This window comes from Mixophyes fleayi, chromosome 5 (assembly GCF_038048845.1).
Source record: "Mixophyes fleayi isolate aMixFle1 chromosome 5, aMixFle1.hap1, whole genome shotgun sequence".
In the NCBI taxonomy this organism is placed as follows: Eukaryota; Metazoa; Chordata; class Amphibia; order Anura; family Limnodynastidae; genus Mixophyes; species Mixophyes fleayi.
The window spans coordinates 243,300,659-243,319,810 of NC_134406.1; the positions used below are offsets into that span (position 1 = coordinate 243,300,659).

General features: G+C 39.5%; 1 protein-coding gene across 2 annotated transcripts in view; it reads right to left on the reverse strand.

Moving 5' to 3' along the window:
• Positions 1–2,252: 2,252 nt before the first annotated feature.
• NBN (nibrin) overlaps positions 2,253–19,152 on the reverse strand; it is a 45,637-nt gene continuing 28,737 nt past the window's right edge. For both annotated transcript variants that reach the window (XM_075213765.1, XM_075213764.1), the window contains exons 12-16: positions 16,314–16,394; positions 15,350–15,511; positions 14,948–15,061; positions 14,385–14,434; positions 2,253–2,423 (exon numbers count right to left, since the gene is read on the reverse strand). In XM_075213765.1, the coding sequence (XP_075069866.1) occupies positions 2,390–2,423; positions 14,385–14,434; positions 14,948–15,061; positions 15,350–15,511; positions 16,314–16,394 (441 nt within the window). In that variant the 3' untranslated portion in view covers positions 2,253–2,389. The remainder of the gene's footprint in view (positions 2,424–14,384; positions 14,435–14,947; positions 15,062–15,349; positions 15,512–16,313; positions 16,395–19,152) is intronic.

A 19,152-nucleotide genomic window follows, 5' to 3' on the forward strand; every position in this document is an offset into this window, starting at 1 on the left:
AGAAAAGAGCAGAGTGCAGTATGCAGCTCCAGGTGTTGGCATACCGGGTGCACTCCCTGGGCAAATGGCACTACTGTGTAAGTGCCAATCCAGAAGCTGCTCTCCTTACCTGTACTCCAATATAGGAAACCACTAATAGGGATGATTAGGTGCCATGTTCTACCCCTGCTGCATTCCCACTTGACACAGATGTTATGATGACAGCACAAATCTTATATTATAGGTTTAGATCTATATATTCTTTTGTATACTGTCAGTACACAAGTAGCCCGGATATGCAACAGCAATAAGGACGCGTCAGGTGAGAGGACTGCCTCTGGTATTATGTATGATGATCGTATTTAGCCCTAAAGGGGTTGAGGCTTATAGTGTGAGTTTTATTTAAAAGTTAATCCTGCATCCTCTCCTATAAACCCAACATCTCACACGCTGAGGCTATGCTGTTACATGTTCCACTGCCACTGAGAACTCGTATTCAGACAACTTATACACTTAAATGGCAAAAGCGTAAGATAAAATACCCAGGGTGTAGGTCACTTCTTTGTATGATCATTTGTACTAGGAGAAATTTCTCCAGCTTTTTTCCTGAATTAAATGTGATGTTATGATTTAGAGAGAGCACATTATTTCTTGGCTAGGGAGGTTCATCGCTATTAAAAAGAATCTGATTCCTAAACTGCTTTACCCATTTCGAACACTCTCAGTTAGAATTCCAAACATGGTTTTTGAAGAATTACAATCTTCTTTCCTGAGATTCATCTGGAACGATAAGCCTCCCAGGATCTCCCTGGCTACCCATAAGAAGTCTAAAATCAGAGGTGGCAGAGGATTTCTGGGTGTTAATTTCTATTATTTAGCATCTTATCTGTGTCAAATGGCGGCTACGTTCACTCCCTACAATACCGTAGCTTGGGCAGACTTGTAAACTCACTATACCAAAGTTAATTTCTTAGCCTCTATTTGGGGTCTATCCAACACAGACATACCAGCCCCGCTTAACACTTTCCCCTGTCTCAAATTCTACCTGTCTATCTAGGGCTATTGTCAGTCATGATTCAGATCATTTTCATCCTGTGTCCCCCCTAGACCCACTCTGGAACAACCCAGACGTTCCTCTCCTCTCTTCAAATTGTTCATGCATGCTGGGATCAGATTAGTCCATGACCTTAATATTAATAATAATTGGGCCTCTCTAACCGAAATTCAACAAAAGTTCTCCCCCCTCCACCATGTATTATACCCCAGATAAACTTTCTAAAATGTTCCCTACTTCCACCCTGAGATGCTGGCGTAACTGTGACCATAGAAGTACATTTCTCCGCAGTTGGTGGACCTGCCCCCAATTGTGCCTTTCTGGGTCCTATCCATTTTTAACTCTCTATCTGAACAACTGATTTCAAAAGACCCATGAACCTTCCTCCTCTCCTGCCTCATGCAAGATGAGAGCGCACAAGCAAACAAACTGATTTCTCATTTTCCTGCAGCTGCTAAGAATTGGAAGCATCCTGATCATCCTACTGTCAGAGCACTCAAAAATATTGTCTGGCATATAACACGCATGGAAACCATCACATATCTGCACGATAAACAGCGCAAATTCAATCTCATCTGGGCCCCCTGGTATGTGAGGGAAAGTCTTCTACTGGGGCACCCTCCCCACCGAGATTACCCCCCTCCTCTTGCTGAGCCACCTCTGGGTTCTCCACGACGGACTCCGTACCATCTGAAAATAAGAGATTTGTACCCCTTGTATCGTTGGTTCATATTCCTCCCGGAGCTACTTTGCTATACTTTGGGACTTGTTCTTTGCTTAATCATGTCATGTACCTGCCCCCTCTCTCCCTCCCCCTCAGTTTTATTGGAAAAAATAAGACAAAAGGAATGATTTTATTGTCTGTTCACCAATGTTTATTGCCATTGTGTTCAACTGTTTCCCTTACAAATAGTTTAAAAAAAAAGTTAATCCCAGCAAAAACTAAAAATGATTGCGATCAGTAGAAGTGTAAAATAAATGGGGGTGCTGCCTAGGGAACAAACAAATGTAAAAAAGAAAAGCAGAAGCTGAAGCATTGTGTCACTGTTGTATGTCAGGGCAGTATTCCGTGCACTGAGAAAATGTCGCTTCTGAGAATTTGGAGTTTATGCAAAAAAAACCAACCTGTATGTAAATGTAATGACAACAAGTGAAATGCAAAGATGTATGTTGACGTACACCATGACCAGAGCCTTCCAATACTGAACAGGAGTCATGGTAACATTTATAGATTTATTCATAATCCAAAAATTCCCAACAAATGGAAATATTATACGGATCACTGCAGCAACGTACATTTTTAAACATGTCATTTTATTTGCATTATTTTCAGTAGTTTTTATTTGTACAATCTTTTTACCGTCTTCTTTTTACCATCTTGGGATTATACCTATAGTAGCCAGTAAAAAAAACAAAAAAAACACAATCATAAAACAGTAATGACTGACATTATATATTCACAATATATTGTAGATATGCAAACCATAAAATATGTGGCATTGATTATGCTCATAATATGGCAGATTGGGCAGACCACCGGCGCAGGATATGTTACAGAACATTGGGGGAGACATGTACATGTTTATTTTTGGACAGAGGCCACTTTACACCACTCATTACCTATTCCAAATCTCTCCATCAGGTTTTATTTTATCTAAATAATCTCTTCCTTCCTTACCTAGTAGTTCTGCTGCAAAAACAAACTAACATTTGTAACAAACCTCAGCTTCACAAGAGGAAATTGCGACACTGACTTCCTAGTTCCGTTCATGGTAATCAGCTGTCATCACAGTTTGGTTGAGAAAAGCTACTTGAAATTACTCCCCTTAGTGACTTGCAAGAAATTAAATTGTATTTAAAAGTGGAGTAAAATAGTATAAAGTATTTCCTTAAGACGTCCCTTAGATCATGGCTGATGGGAGCACGAGGCGAACGTAGGATGGCCTAAAAGACTGAATTCATAACAATGTCACTCATTTAGGGGTTTTACTTTCCGTGACACCCCCACACTAAGCCCCGGCTTATTATCTGCTCCTCCATGCCAGGGCTATTATATCACACTGCCAGTCTGACAGAGAAGCCAATGGTAAGAAGGGGAGGGGATGGGTGGGCGCCCTGGATGCTTCAGACTGTCCTTATAACGGTCCTTCCCAATGTCCTTATAAAATATAACGGTTAAAACAATGCAGGTAACAGAAAAAGGGGTGGGTAAAAAGGTAATTTTAAAGGACTATAAGGGTACACTGTAAGGGTTAGAGTGGTCAAATAAATTCAATCCTATTAAGAACAACATTTTTTTTTTTTAAATATAATAAAAAAGAAAAACTATTTCCCGAAAGTAGCCGCCTGCTCTACAAGTCAGCGATATAATTTGACAGATAAATATTTAGTTCAGTGTAGGAATTGACAGATGGGAGAGCCCCTGCGCTCGCTGCCCAGGGTGACATGTAAACAATATAAGAAAAACTTTCTCCTTGTTTAACGCAGAAAGTATAGAGAATAAAAATGAATGTGGCCTTTAATCTATTTCTAAAGGAAAGGACAGAGGATCTTCTAGTTTGTAATATGTGGCAACACCCCAGGTTTGATTTAAGAGGGGTTTAGCTGGCAAAAATTTATTAGGAACATTTTAAAAGGAAAAAATATACAGGTAGCCCAGTGATCCAGCCACGGGCCGGTCCTACGGCACTGGTCCAGGGGGCTAATGACCCTCTGCCCAGCCAGCCCCTGATAGGACATCGGGAAGTGCAGAGCAAGGCTTTCTACACAACTGACACACAGGTCACGTTTACACAGTACAAGCTATTTACATACAAATTGTACTAACTAAATTTAAAATCCATTTTTGTTGCTGTTTCTGCCATTATACAGCAAGAATTACACACTCCCCATGTCTTTATCACAGTATAAAACTATAAAAATACAATGAGGTCTGTAAAAATATGTAATATATTGTAAAAAGTGCCACTGGGTAAATGTTACACAACCTATGGAAAAAAACATGTTGTGCTTGGATTTATAAATGCTGCAGATACAATAAAGTGATTAAGCACTTTCACCATCCTCAAATCCTATTTACTAAGCTCTATTTGCTTAGGCAGGGAAATGCTGCAGCCAAATTGCATCATCACTTAGCTAGGAATATAATTGCAGATGGCTGCTGTTTCCAAGCAACTCTTGATTAACCTTCATAGAAGACAGGAAGGAAAAGAGAACACAAATGGCTGAAAATAACTTGCAGTGCAATTCACCTCCGGCTCTGACAAGCAGCAATAACAACCCTAATTAATAATGCTAAATCCGAGGTAAACACTCCCCTTTGTCTCATGTCTGCTTCCTTACCTATGCAGGGCGAGTGAATATGCTTTTGCAGTACAGTATTTATTATGAAGAAGTCATATCAACAGCTAGAGAGCCAACAGTTGCCTACCTCTTTTTTAGGGGCTCACGCTTAAAGTGGTATATTTAAATTCATCCAAGACTCTATTTTGGCTTCTAGGTTTAGACCAGCATCTGCGCTGTACAGAGAGGTCAGAGTTGACACTACACTAGTCCTTGGAAATGACCATAAATTATTTGTGAATCCTACATGATTACGCTCCTCTGGATAACAGGCTGAACTGTATTTTTTTCTTCCAGTTTTGTTTTTTTTAAAGGAAAGTAAACAAAATTACAGACAGACAGTTTGTATAGAATATATATATATATATATATATATATATATATATATATATATATATATATATATATATATATATATATAAAGCTTCTCTAGATTCACCTGCATTATCTCCATATGCAGCAGTATACACTTTAGGTATACATCCAAAAATAAAACCAATATCACTAATGTCAACAAACAAGAAAAGTGTTATTTATATTGTGAAAAAATAAACGCTACTATGAACTGATATTAAAAAGGGATGTCCACCTGTAAGACAAGCTGTGGTCAACTCCTGGGACATAGAAAAAGGGGAAAGGGGGGGGTCCCATGTGGAGGGGTGTGAGGAGCTGTGGTATTAAACACCCTTAAAAAAGCAGAAATCCAGTTGAATGCTATAAGTTATGTATGGAGAACAGACCATAGGTCTGATTCATTACTGATCTTATTTGCTGTTTTTCTGAGGATCTTAAGAAAATCTTCTCTGAGCATGCCCAACTAAATATGCACAACATACATTTTAATATACTATACTTTATTAAACAATGTACTATTTTCAAAAAGCAACCATGGTGGATGCAGAGTTGTAATATATTGCAATGTAAAGTGGTGGATGTGTAATATTTAATAGTTAGCCTATACCTTTTTTTGATTTTTTTTAAAAACGGCTAATAATACTCTAGAATAAATGAAAAACATAACAGCTTAATTTGTTAAAACTGTATGGATACATTGTGCGAACATAAACCATGCGTACTCTTCTATAAGGGATACATAGGAAATCCACACAAACATGGGGAGAATATATAAAAACTCCACAGAGATAAGGCCTTGAGTGAGGATTCGAACTCAGGACCCCACTGTTAAAAGGTGGATTGTCTAACTACTAATCCAACGTGCTGGTGGAAACAATATGTGCATGATATAGACTAGAACGAAAAACTGAGCATGAATTTCTTTTATTAACGTTTTTCTTTTTTAATGTCAATAATTATACAATAAAATATTGTAGCCCTAAATCCTTGGTAGATGCACAGTTTAAATATTTTTTTATAAAAGTTCATTGATGTATAATATAATAATAAAACTTAAAATTGTTTGTTAATTTTTGCCTTCTGTTTTTTTTTTTTGGCATTTAGGTTTTTTTTTTTGCTTTTATCTGTAGATATTTTCTATTTGTGTGGATTCACTTTATTTGGAACAGCTGCTTGTCTGTGTTATAGCTCCACACAAATTTCAACATACAAAATAGGCATATTCCACAAAATGGGTCAGGAATCAAACTCATGACCCCTCTGATGAAAAGTGGATTGTCTAAACACTGAGGCAACGTGCTGATTGAGCATTACATACATTATATAGACTTGAATGTCAAGCACCATGTTTGAAAGTCATATTAGGTAAAAATAAATGTGAATACATAAACCAAGCTTATAATGCTCCAAATAAACATACAACACAGGCACTACTACCAATATGAAGGTTTAAGGTTAAACAATAAAGAATTACACACACACATTCTTTTATTGTCCGACATGAAAAATGTGTCATGTGTAATTTTGAATTATAAATAACTGTGTATGCAAATTTAACAGCTAATAATTTGCAATAATAAATATAGATGCACGATACAATACTCTATAGATCTTCTTCATAACTAATTCCGCAGCGCTGTACAGAGAACTCGCTCACATCAGTCCCTGCCCCATTGGAGCTTACAGTCTAAACTCTATAACATACACACACAGACAGACTAGGGTCAATTTGTTAGCAGCCAATTAACCTACCAGTATGTTTTTGTAGTGTACCCACCTCTGGCACATTCTCCCTTCCACTCTCACTCTCTATTGAGGTCTCACAAGGCTCTTTTTTTTATATAAATGTTGTACTTTAATATTGTACATCTCTAGTCTTGGGGTACTAATTTGGCCTCCGATACCACCTCTATGCTGAAGACACCCAAATGTATATTGCTTTCCCTGACCTATTTCTTTCTGTTCTATCAGTTCTAAACCACGGTCTCTCTGCATTCTCCAATGGATGTCACAACGATACCTAAAGCTCAACAGGTTCTAAACAGAGCTTATTATTGTCCCTCATGCCAAAGTCACCAACTGGCCTCCAATCTCACTCACTGTCAATAACACCACTATATCCTCTGTGTTGCTTAAAATCTAAAATCCTCAGTAAGTTTGTGATGAGAATAGTAGGAATCCATTAATAAAGCTTAACATAAAAAAACAAACATTTGTACAGACAAAGATCCCACAAAATATTATACCCCCTAGAGCCTAAACAACTGTCCAAAAGAATATTCCAAAGAGTGTACCAAATTTGGATCGGCCAATTTCACTAATAATCAGCAATTTGCTTTGCCTACAACAGCATAGTGTCACCCTGCCATAATGGCAAGCAAGCCCTAATTAGTCTGCACTGGCCTGCCTTCCCTAGGGTGATGTGCCACTAGCTCAATTCCCCCCCTACATAGGGGGATCCACCCATATGAAAATAATATATCCCTTAACTAAACAATCTGTGTGTGTGGGATAACAATATTCCATGTAAGTAAAAGTTAACTGGACCACTCTAGGTCCCAGGATGGGCAGGTTTAGCCAAAGTAACACTAGTACTACAAGGGCAAGAATAGCAAGTGTCTGCATGGCCATGCTGGGACCTAGAGGGACGGATTCCTGTTAGCAAGTGCCTGTAATTGTGAATAGCTCCATAGCTCCATCACGCCCCCGTTGCTATGACCGAGGAATGAATGACAAGCCGAGATTTTGCAGATAAGTATGGAAAAGATCCGCGAATGACGTGAGCTCGCCCATATGTGCTCTGAGAGCCAATCATAGAGCAGATTATTGGAAAGGACAGCATTTCCAAAATGAGAGCCAGCACCTTCACAAGGCGCGAGCTGCGGGTCCTGGCAAAGGCCATGCACAGTATGCCCACAGGCCATTATATCTCAAACGAGATGAAGCTGGGGGCACACACTAAGGTGAGTCAATTGATATCGCAGCGTTTTAACCGCCGATACAGCATTGTGCAGTTCCAGTGGCGCTGGATTGACCTGCGCCATCCACAGCTTTTGGAGGAGTTAAAGGAGGAGATTTTTAAACTTTAGTTCTCTATTAATCACCTAAAATACTGTAATCTAAATACTTTTTTTTTTTAAAAAAAAATTGCTTTCCAAGATTTTTATGGACATGCCCTATGTAACTACCCCTCCAACGCAATATGCTTTTGCCCATGTGACAAGTTCATTTGTAAGTGGCTTTTTTGGGATTCAAAGTCATGACCCCAGTGCTCTGAGGCAGAAGTGCTAACCACTAAGGCAACATGCTGATATTAACTCCCATACAGCTTTTAAGATAACACTGGTAGGTGGGCAACACTCAAATTAGTGCAAACCTCATTTGTCAATATTACAAGGCCTTACCTAAATCAGGGGCAAACGCAGGATTCGATGAGGGGGGTTTCCAAACCACGATACCAGTGGCGGTGACCAGCATGTGTAGGGGCGTGGCTACAAACACACATCGGGTCAAACACACACATGTAAATTGTCCCATACACAGACGACTCACATATACACAAATACGTAGACATGTAAACTGCCACATACACAGTTAAGCACAAACACACACATAAACAAACACACACAGGATCAAACACAGATATGTAAACTGCCATATACACAGACACATACACACATTCTTACCTTCTTCTGCTGCCTCCTGCATTACACCCATGCTGGCCGTGTGGGAGGAAGGGGCGGGGCCAAACTGCCGGCAGAGAGCTGTGCTCACACAGCAGGGGACTGACTGGGAGACGATCCTCCCAAGCTACAAGCAGTAGTGGCTGGTCCCGGGAGAGGGGCCAGCCACTGTAATCATACAGCATCCCAGGTAGGACAGGGGTTTCTGTGGACTAGGAAACCCCCCCTGGGTGCGCCCCTGCTAAATACCTCCTGATATATGTCTCCCGAATCTGTCACTAGATTAAATAAATATTGTTATGGTAAACTACAATATTAATGTAGTACTTATTTTTAGAAACAAAAAATGTCAGTTCAACATCCCTATGTCACCTAAGACAAATCCAAGATTTGTTACAGGCCATCTGAAAGTGTTGTTTGTCTCTACATTTAATTTTTTTTATTGAAAGACACTATTATGTGTGTCGCTAAATGCATGTTTCACAATGTCAGCTGACATTATATGGCTACATATAGGTAACTGTGATACAGGGAGAACATTTATAAAGAAACTATTATGTTATACTTATTCCAACAGGCCGTTAGCGTGAACAACATGAGACCAGGGAGGAATGTGAGGAGGAGGAGGTGGAGAAGACGTACAAGGAGACGCCTGAGGAGGAGGTGGCGGGTGTGCCGGAGAGGGAGGAGGAGGTGGAGAAGACGTACAAGGAGACGCCTGAGGAGGAGGTGGCGGGTGTGCCGGAGAGGGAGGAGGAGGTGGAGAAGACGTACAAGGAGACGCCTGAGGAGGAGGTGGCGGGTGTGCCGGAGAGGGAGGAGGAGGTGGAGAAGACGTACAAGGAGACGCCTAAAGAAGCTGGAGGAGGCGCACAGGGAGAAGCCTGAGGAGGAGGTGGCGCATAGGGCCGAGCCGGAGGAGACGCCCAGGGAGGAACCTGAGGAGGAGGTGGCGGGTGTGCCGGAGAGGGAGGAGGAGATGGAGAAGACATACAAGGAGACGCCTGAGGAGCTGGAGGAGGCGCACAGGGAGAAGCCTGAGGAGAAGGGGGCGCATAGGACCGAGCCGGAGGAGGAGACGCCCAGGGAGGAACCTGAGGAGGAGGTGGCGGGTGTGCCGGAGAGGGAGGAGGAGGTGGAGAAGACATACAAGGAGACGCCTGAGGAGCTGGAGGAGGCGCACAGGGAGAAGCCTGAGGAGAAGAGGGCGCATAGGGCCGAGCCGGAGGAGGAGACGCCCAGGGAGGAACCTGAGGAGAAGGTGGCGGGTGTGCCGGAGAGGGAGGAGGAGGTGGCCCATGTGGAGGCTTTTGTGGAATGTAAATATTTTTAATAAACAAACTGATATTTTTGTTGATGTGGGTAGGCCCAATGTAGTCATCATAAAGTACTGTTTTTCCACATGCCATTTGCCCGATAGCTAGCTATTCTTTCCAAAAACTATTAATCCACTGACTACTGTGTTTAGCATCCCATTAACCTTTGCAGACATTTTAAATTTACGTCACACTTTACACCTCCGCTGATTACGTCAAACTTCACCCCAAGAAGTAATTTATGTATGATAAATAACGTAAGCATGCTAATTTCCTTGTTTTTATCAGCTCAAGAAGACACCAGAACAGGGGAGGTGATCCCAGCATCGGTGGGTTCGCTCATCCAAAAACTTAGAAAACATAATAAAAAAAATACAAAAAACAAACAATTTCCGATTTAGAAAAATTATATGGTTCGGTTTAATTTTTTAAAAATAACCTGTTTATGTTGTTGCCCATCTTACATTTATGTGTATATATATATATATATATGTGTGTTAGTCTGTCTGTCTGGAAAAAATAAAACCAAGCTGCAGCGCCACCTGCTGGGCGGAGTTATACACTGACCTACTAAATTCTTAGTGTGTGTGTGGGAAAAAAAATTCAGAAAGGGCTGAAATTTGGTATACTAAGATGTTTTTAATTTGTTAATTTAATTTGTTAATTGTTAAAAGTGTTTATACAGATTAAAAAAAAAATATATATATATTTCTTGAAGGAGAAGTGACAGTTGGGAGTGGTTGGTGGTTGCCGGGGGTGACAGTGGGGAGTGGTTGGTGGTTGCCGGGGATGACTGTGGGTAGTGGCTGGTGGTTGAGGCCTGGGCTATGGCCCAAATGCATGACAAGAACCTTTTTAATACCTTAAGTAGCTTGATTTGACTAGAATGCATGAGTATCATGCACGGGTTAACTTGTGTATATATATATATATATATATATATATATATATATATATATATATATATATATATATATACACACTCACACACAAATATATACATACACTCACAAATATATAAAAAAATGTGTGTGTGTCTTTTATAATGTAATTATATTGTATTCATGTCACTTTTGCAAATAGTGATTGTACATTTATCATAGCTTTTTCATGGGTCACAACATGGTTTGGCAAAGGTTCAAAGCTCCTGTTTGGTTAACTTTTTTTCCCCCTTATTTAGGCCCACAAAGTTGAGACAGAGAACGTGGTTGAGAATTGAACTCATGACCCCAGTGCTGTAAGGCAGAAGTGCTAACCATTGTGCTGCAGGATTGTGGTCTGCATAGTTCTTTTGTACAGCTAAGTACATGACATAACATACAAGCCGTAGATGGAGAAAAAACAAGGTTTCAAGACAAAATAAAAATAGTTACATTTACCTCAAAGGAGCCTGTCCCCTCCAACTCGACCCACCCCCTCCAAGTCTTAGGCCATTCATAGTAATAGATGTCAGAATGCACATAATAATGTGAATGTGTCCTGTGGGCCACAATCCTTTTTGAAAGTAAAACATTGTAATAAATTAAAAATGCACCCTGACGTAACAAAGTTGCATTTGATGGGGAGATACATCTAAAATATGAGGACAGATTTATCATTGCGTTAGAGCACGTAGTAGATCACTTTTGAATGACAGAGTACAAATCAAGCTATCAAGTGTTTGTGTGTTACATGAAATCAAACCATTACTTTCCTTATTACGTAAATACTATCCTAATACTAGCCTTTTCAAAAACAAAACATAGGCTGGTTTGGGCAAAGTTCCTCTTGTGTTCCTTTCATTAATGAATAAGGCCCACAGGGTGCACACAGATGCTACGGCCATGCTTTGTATTCGAACTCATGACGCCAGTGTTGTGAGACAGAAGTGCTAACCACTAAGGTACCCGTGCAGATCTTAACTGACATATTTTTAGTTGAAGTACTATTATCTAGTTATTACACCTGTTGCACACATGCTGTATTGAGTTTTTCGCTCTAGTCTATAGAATGTATTTATTTTTCTCAATGAACGTTACCTTAGTGGTTAGCTAATCCACCTTCCAACAATGGAGTCATAAGTTCGATTCCTGACTCATTTTGTAACGGTCAGGACACAAATTTTTAGCATATATTGATTTTAATATATATATATATATGTATGTTCATTTATGCTATCAAATTAGATGCATTTGCATCCACATGCGCTCAGTTCAACTCAAACACCTTATACGATCTTTTATGTCTGTGATTAAAAAGGTGTGTTAATTTAACTGAGCAACACTTTAAAATCATTTGTCAAAGGTAATCTAATTATATAAATGCTAACGCGAATAAAAAGATAACAAAAGTTCTATACAATATACACTCGATTGATTGTGTTTTAACATTTGTAAACAAACTCTTCGCACCTCCCATATTTGCCGTTACGCGATGCCATCTTATCTTTAAATAAGAAGCAGTCAGTCCATCTCATTTTTTTTATTATTTTTTTTTAAGATGGACTGACTGCTTAAGATTCGTTGCATCTTATTTTCCATTGCTTAAAAGACTTAAGATGGGTTTGTCTTTGACCTTTCGTTCCTTGTGGAATTGCTAATTTCTTATCTCCCCGTTTGTTCTTAAAATATTCAAAGAAACCTACGCACAAGAAAAATCAGTAATGAATCAGGCCCCCTGTGCTTGTGATTCTATTTCCCATTTTGGTCAAAGTCCGTTTCCATTTCAGTAAACACTTAAATTTTGCATTGCTAAAATGAGCTCAGAACAACAATTCAGGGTCATTAGCCTTTATAAGAATCCGCGATCAAGGTATGAAAAGGTGGAAACACAAGAGTGGGACCAACATCCTAAAAAGGTATAGAGTGCAGCAACACTGTTATTAAGTGTGCATGTCCAACAAATGACGGTATTATTTCCTAGGGTTCCCAAGAGTTCTGTCTAAACCAGAACTTTTCCCGTTTTCCATCCAAAACCATTAACTCACAGCACTAATTTTCTCATCATTTAATATTCTTAACAACACAAGTAGGAATAAGTGATCGATATTTTTCTTCTCAGTTTTTCTTTCTAGTTTTGCAAACACAATTTTACAAGAACTACAGGCTTCATCATCATCATCTATTTATATGAGTCATGAGTTCAATTCCCGACCATGGCCTTATCTATGTGGAGTTTGTATGTTCTCCCTGTGTTTGCGTGGGTTTCCTCCGGGTGCTCCGGTTTCCTCCCACACTCCAAAAACATACTGGTAGGTTAATTGGCTGCTATCAAATTCACCCTAGTCTGTGTGTCTGTTAGGGAAATTAGACTGTAAGCTTCAATAGGACAGGGACTGATGTGAATGAGTTCTCTGTACAGCGCTGCGGAATCAGTGGCGCTATATAAAGAAATAGTGATGATGATGATGATGATATAGCGCCACTAATTCCTCAGCGCTGCACAGAGAACTCCTTCACATCAGTCCCTGCCCCACTGGAGCTTACTGTCTAAATCCCTTAACATAGACCGAGAGAGACTAAGGGCAATTTAATAGCAGCCAATAAACCAGTATGTTTCTGGAGTGTGGGAGGAAACCGCAGCACCCGGAGGAAACCCACGCAAACACGGGGAGAACATACAAACTCCACACAGATAAGGCTATGGTTGGGAATCGAACTCATGACCCCAGTGCTGTGAGGCAGAAGTGTTAACTACTAAGCCACCGTGCTGCCCAGGCTTGATTTCATTTTGTGCTGCATATAACTGGAAAGGGGTCTCCCACTTTAAAACTCAATTTTACTAAGTAGTCTCCATTCTTAATAATAGTATTCGATGTATGTGTTGGAACCCTCCATAGCAGGAGAGATCTGACGCTGCGGCTCTAACTGAAAGCCTTAGAGCTACGGTGTCAGATCTACCCTGTCAAGAGAGGCACAAGCCCCAGCTATATGTAAATGGCAGACCCCCACCAAAATGGAAATTATTCAGTAAAATTGAGGTTTGAAATGGAAAACCCCTTCAAGCTTCCTGCTAAAATAATAACAGAAGAAATGATCTATCCAACAGACTTGCAAAGAAATGTATACAGTTATCACATTCTTATGTTACATATACATTTCCCAGGAATGGAAACTCTTCAAACGGTTTTCCTTTAACTTTCAACCCTCTATGACTGATATAGTTTTTCAAGGTCTAGTGATAATCAATATGTCACTAGAGCGATATAAAACGTACATAATATACTGCCGAAAATACATTTCAAGCCTTCATAAACTGGTAAATGACACATTTCTATAAGATTGCAGGGGAAAGTGATTTTACACACACTATGAGAAAAGGAAGTGACTGCAAATACATCTGGAAAATGTGGCTGTCAAACATGCTCTCTCAAAATATATATATAGATGTACAACAGCTGTTGCAGCTCCACCCAACTTTCAGCCTCATTGTAATAGTTTCAGAACAGAACAGAGTTTTGTGCAACGTGATCATTTCAGAGGATTGGGCTCGGGTTATTTAGAGTAGTGGCAGTTTGCCTTGGAAAGAGGTAGTTAATATAGAGAAGTGCTCATGATGGCGATTTGAGGGGGGGGGGGAGGATGACTTATAGATGGCACAGGGAAATAATTCATTTCTGGATTACTTTACAAGGTCATTGAGTGATTTCCAGCAGGCAGAGAATCCTTCTGTACTCACCTGAAAAGATCCTCAGCAAGTGACTGTTCTCTAGCTTGTTGCGTTTGCTCCTGTAGCAAAATAACATTAAGTTTACATGCGTATTCATTTATCAATATCTCATGGCAGTTTTGTCACTGTCAACTTAAAGCTACACCATTCAGCTCGAGTTGTCTAACCACTGTATAATTTGGCGCCACACACACACACACACACACACACACACACACACACACACACACACACACACACACACACACACACACACACACACACACACACTCTCTGGTCATTTGGCGCTCATTTATTTTGGTTTGGATGAAGACTGCACCCACTAAATTTATGGGCATGTTCAATATTCTTCTGACCAATCCTGTTAGGTTTTTTATCAGACATCATATAAGTTCTGCTAATAGCGTAATAATGCAGCATTTATACCCGGCCTTAGCTTGTGCTTGCCAGTTCATTAGTTATCCAAGTACTGGGTTTGGTGTGTAAAGAATATAATATGATTAGACTTACAATCACTGACAATATGAGTAGCAGCCATCTAACCTTATGATCATTTCTTTTTTTTTCCTTACCTCCATCTCCTGGCGTAACCATTGCTCTAGCTCTGAATTCTTCTTCTTATCATGAGCAATCAAGTCGGAGCCTCCGATGATGTTTGGAAAGCTTCCAGCTCCCGGATACGCTATCTATGAACACAAAAGATAATATTCTATGAACTAATTAGACATTGGTGTAATAGCAAATTGTATGTGTGCTGTGTACAAGAACAATGAAGGACTAGAGATTTGCACTGTATTTTTGGTTCTTGTCTGAATACAATGTGTTCTTCACATAGGAATCACTTACTATCATATGTAGCTACTCCTCTGAGACAGTCATCGTGTAGAAAAAGAAACAGCACGTACACAAAACTGTGCAGCTTTATAGTTAAACCTAATAATAAATCTCAGCACAGGACACATTACATGAATTACCTTTCTGAATTTCTTAAAATTAAGTCCATTTCCCTGGTTAGTGTTGGCAGTGGACTGACTGTTTCTAGACGGTCGACTAACAACTAATGACCGAAACTCTAACATCAAAAGGTTGCTCGGAACGCTGTCATCATCATCTTCGGCTTTTGGTTTGAAAGTCATCTGAATAATATAAGCATTGGTTGCCATTGTCAAAGAGTAGCATTCAAAGGACACAATCAGAGCACAGCATGTTGACAGTTATTCTTTTATACAAGGCATTTGAAAACAATCAGGGACACCCAAACCAGAGTCTTGTTCATGTATTCACCATGGTATATTCCCTAATTTATACAACCACGTTTGGAAGTATGTCCAATAGTGCACGCACAGACATTTGTGCCGTTGGCTGGCAAGATATAAAGACGGTAACAGGAGAGATACGCCTAGTAGGGGAGATGGTCCAATTTCCCCCACACAATTACTTCAAATGATCCTAAAAAGTAACTTTGGCCAGGACCTTACTCAATATCAGTTTTAACAGGAACATCATTTGAATCTCCTTTATTCAAATACATCTTAAGGGGCAGATGTAGACCTTTAAATTTTGCTTAGGTGACTGTGATTTGCACCAATACATTGTTAGCTGCAGGGATGACATATAATAGTCAAGGCAAGAAGCTGTGAGTAGAGCTAGCATGCTTTGCATAGCCTGGATTAAGAAAGCAGAAACACTAGTGTACCAGGCACCTACACAGACATCCAGTTAGTGGTCGTTCCACCCATAAAATAACTGCATCCAACGTACATAAGTGACAGGTACACATTGTGATTATTTGTGTTTTATTATAGCGATCCACACTCCATTATGTTATGATATGTATCTATCAAACAAAATGGTTCAAGATTTCTTTTATTGTGCTCAATAAACCAGACTGCAAGTGTCATGTTGGCTTGGGAAGAACGCAGCAGCAGAGGAGATTACCTTGGAGTGTTCATATTGAGACTCTGGCTCCTGTTTGACATCCGGCTCAGTCAATACTTTCTGAACACTCTGTGGAGGTGGCTAGAGAAAACACACACTAAATAAAAAATCTTAAAATGTGTAAATAACGTCATAATTCAATAAGGTTAAAACACACGTGGAATTTTCAATTACAGGAAACCAAAATCCACCACTTTAATTAAAAATAACTAATCCTCTGAAGCAGTGACAACAATTGCTGGAATGTAAAGCTGGTCACATGCTTGTCTTTCTCTATTCACACAGAGCTTGCGAAAATGGACATGCAGTATGGGTTTGGTATGTGAGGTCCAAGCCAAAAATCTGACACAGAGTGAGTTACTAAAGACTGACCTTGTGATCTAAACAGCCCTCGAGATGAAACAAACGCCAGTTATAAATACATTAAAACAATTGAACTTTCATAATTCTATTTTAAATGTTCAGTAAAACCGTATTTTTCATCATATCCTCATATTATAATAAGTGGGGGCTTATTTTCATTGTATGTGGGCTGCCTAGTTTGAGAGCAATAACTTGTATTCAGAAATAAAACATTATGGTTTTATAAATGTAAAATTTTCATAACAATTTCAAAAGGAGCTATAGGTAACATTACACATGGACAGATGAAGTTTGAGATATGGGTTTTATTATGGACTAGGCATTTTTCCTATGGATGTTGGGGCCTTTCTGACAGGAGTCCTAATGAAGCACATTGCAGGGGGCCTTTTGGGTACCATAGGGCTCTGCTGGCCGGAGTCACTAAGGAAAGTAAAGCAGAAAAAAAAAAAAAAGGAGCAAACGTTCTCCGGGACAAACCATTTTACAATACAAGGGGTGCAAATTAGTTTATTATGTTGTACATAAGTTAAATACTGCCTGTATTTTAATGTAGCACACAAATACTTGATAGCTTTATTTTTACACTGAAAATAAAAGTTGATCTAGGACATGCCCTACCCCAACTATAAATCTGTCCCCACATTTTAAAGTTACCTCCCCCTCCAATGCAACATGGTTTTGCCCAGTTGCAAAGTTACTCCTTTTTATGTTTTCCTCTCCTTAATGACTCAGGCCCCACATGTCTATTAGGAAACGGCAAAACTACAGTCCTGTCCTGAGGTCACACAAACAAACAAGAACAACTTTACAAAGATTTGTATAATGTTTTAGAATTGCTTATTTTGACAATTATGTTATATGCAGCTTTTTACTTATCTTGTATTTTAAGTATTCACCATTTCCATAGTAGAATGATGTTATGGAACAACAGCGACTTGATAGCGCCAAGTCTTGGGTGGGGGGTTCCCAGTTTAGCCAGGTGTAAACAACTCGGAGCAGCACAAAGGCTATGTAGCCAGCTGGGCCGCAAGTCAGAGAAGGGATTCACCGGCCCTGGAGTCCTGGGAGCAGTGGGCAGGGTATGCCTAGAACTTTGCAGTCCTTGGCACCTTCATAAACACCACTCCATGATGATCCCGCTCCACCACCCCCGTGGACCCCATTCCATCTAAAATCCCATGCCGCCAAGCCCTAGTTTTTACTGCAACCCATAATGCCCGACTCTTGAAATAATACTTCAAACTTGTCCTGTTATCCCTCAAAGCCTCTTCTCCCGCTCACTCTAATACCTGACCTTACCCAACATATTTGGTCCCTCTAGTCCGATTCGTAAGCAATATATTCTTTATGTTCCTTCTTGCATAACTTGAGCGCGCCAAGAGGGCAGCCACCCCTCTGCATGCTCCTGGATCTAATGCAGTCTTCTTTATACAGTATGTTTGGTTATCATGTGTTGTTTATATTTTAATTGTAAAGTTCTATAAGTCTTAATGAGAGAAATGCGCTATATAAATAAATTATAAATCAATATCCAGAGGTTTCTATAACGCGAGCAACTGAGTATTCCAACTAGAATAGTTTAAATTGGACCATCTAGAATATTGAAGCCTATTCTATGTGCTATACACACATCTAATTATGAACAACCCCTAAATAACTTCTTTCAGAAACAATCATCACACTTACAGATATCCCTTGAACTAGTGAGGTTTCTGCCTTCCACAATGTGATTTGCTAAGAGACTACACTTTAAAACACTGCCGTACATTCAGTGGTACATTATTTTTTATTTTGATCCTTGTGCTAAATAAAAGGGTCAGAATGACCTGAAACTCTGGGAGCTGTAGTGATTGATATTTTTAATAACAATGTTCTGGCACAATAAAACCAACAAAAAATCTGTGTGTGTGGTCTTTTCATTTTAATACACAGTACATACTATTTAAAAAAAGAGTTTAGAACCAAAGGGTTATTGAAAAAAAATATCTACTTATTTTCTATTAAAGTGAACCTGCCAGTTTTGAAATAAAAATCCAACGTGACCAGTATAGCCTTCGTAAAAGCCTAATTGTAATGTAATTATTAACACAAACCTCATTCTTGAGAAAATCAGAAATAAAATGGTGCCCTAACCTTCTACTTCCTGCTATAACACTATTGACATTATTTAATTTGGCTGTTGGTGTTGGTTGTCCTGTGGCCCAAATATCCTGTGACACTGATCTCACGTGATCATGCAGAACAAAGGTACGGAATGCTGGCGGAATCCATGCGACACATGGTAAATACGTTACATTATATGCTGCCGGCTCAGAGATCCGTTTATTGTTCAGTTGTGTGTCAGTGTAAGATACTCTCTAATACAGTGTGTATCTAACTACTTTTAAAGACTGTATATAATAGTCCCTATTAAGTCTTTGTTTACACATTATTTCCATAGGAAACCTTTTTAAACTACTGGTACATGGGGCACACC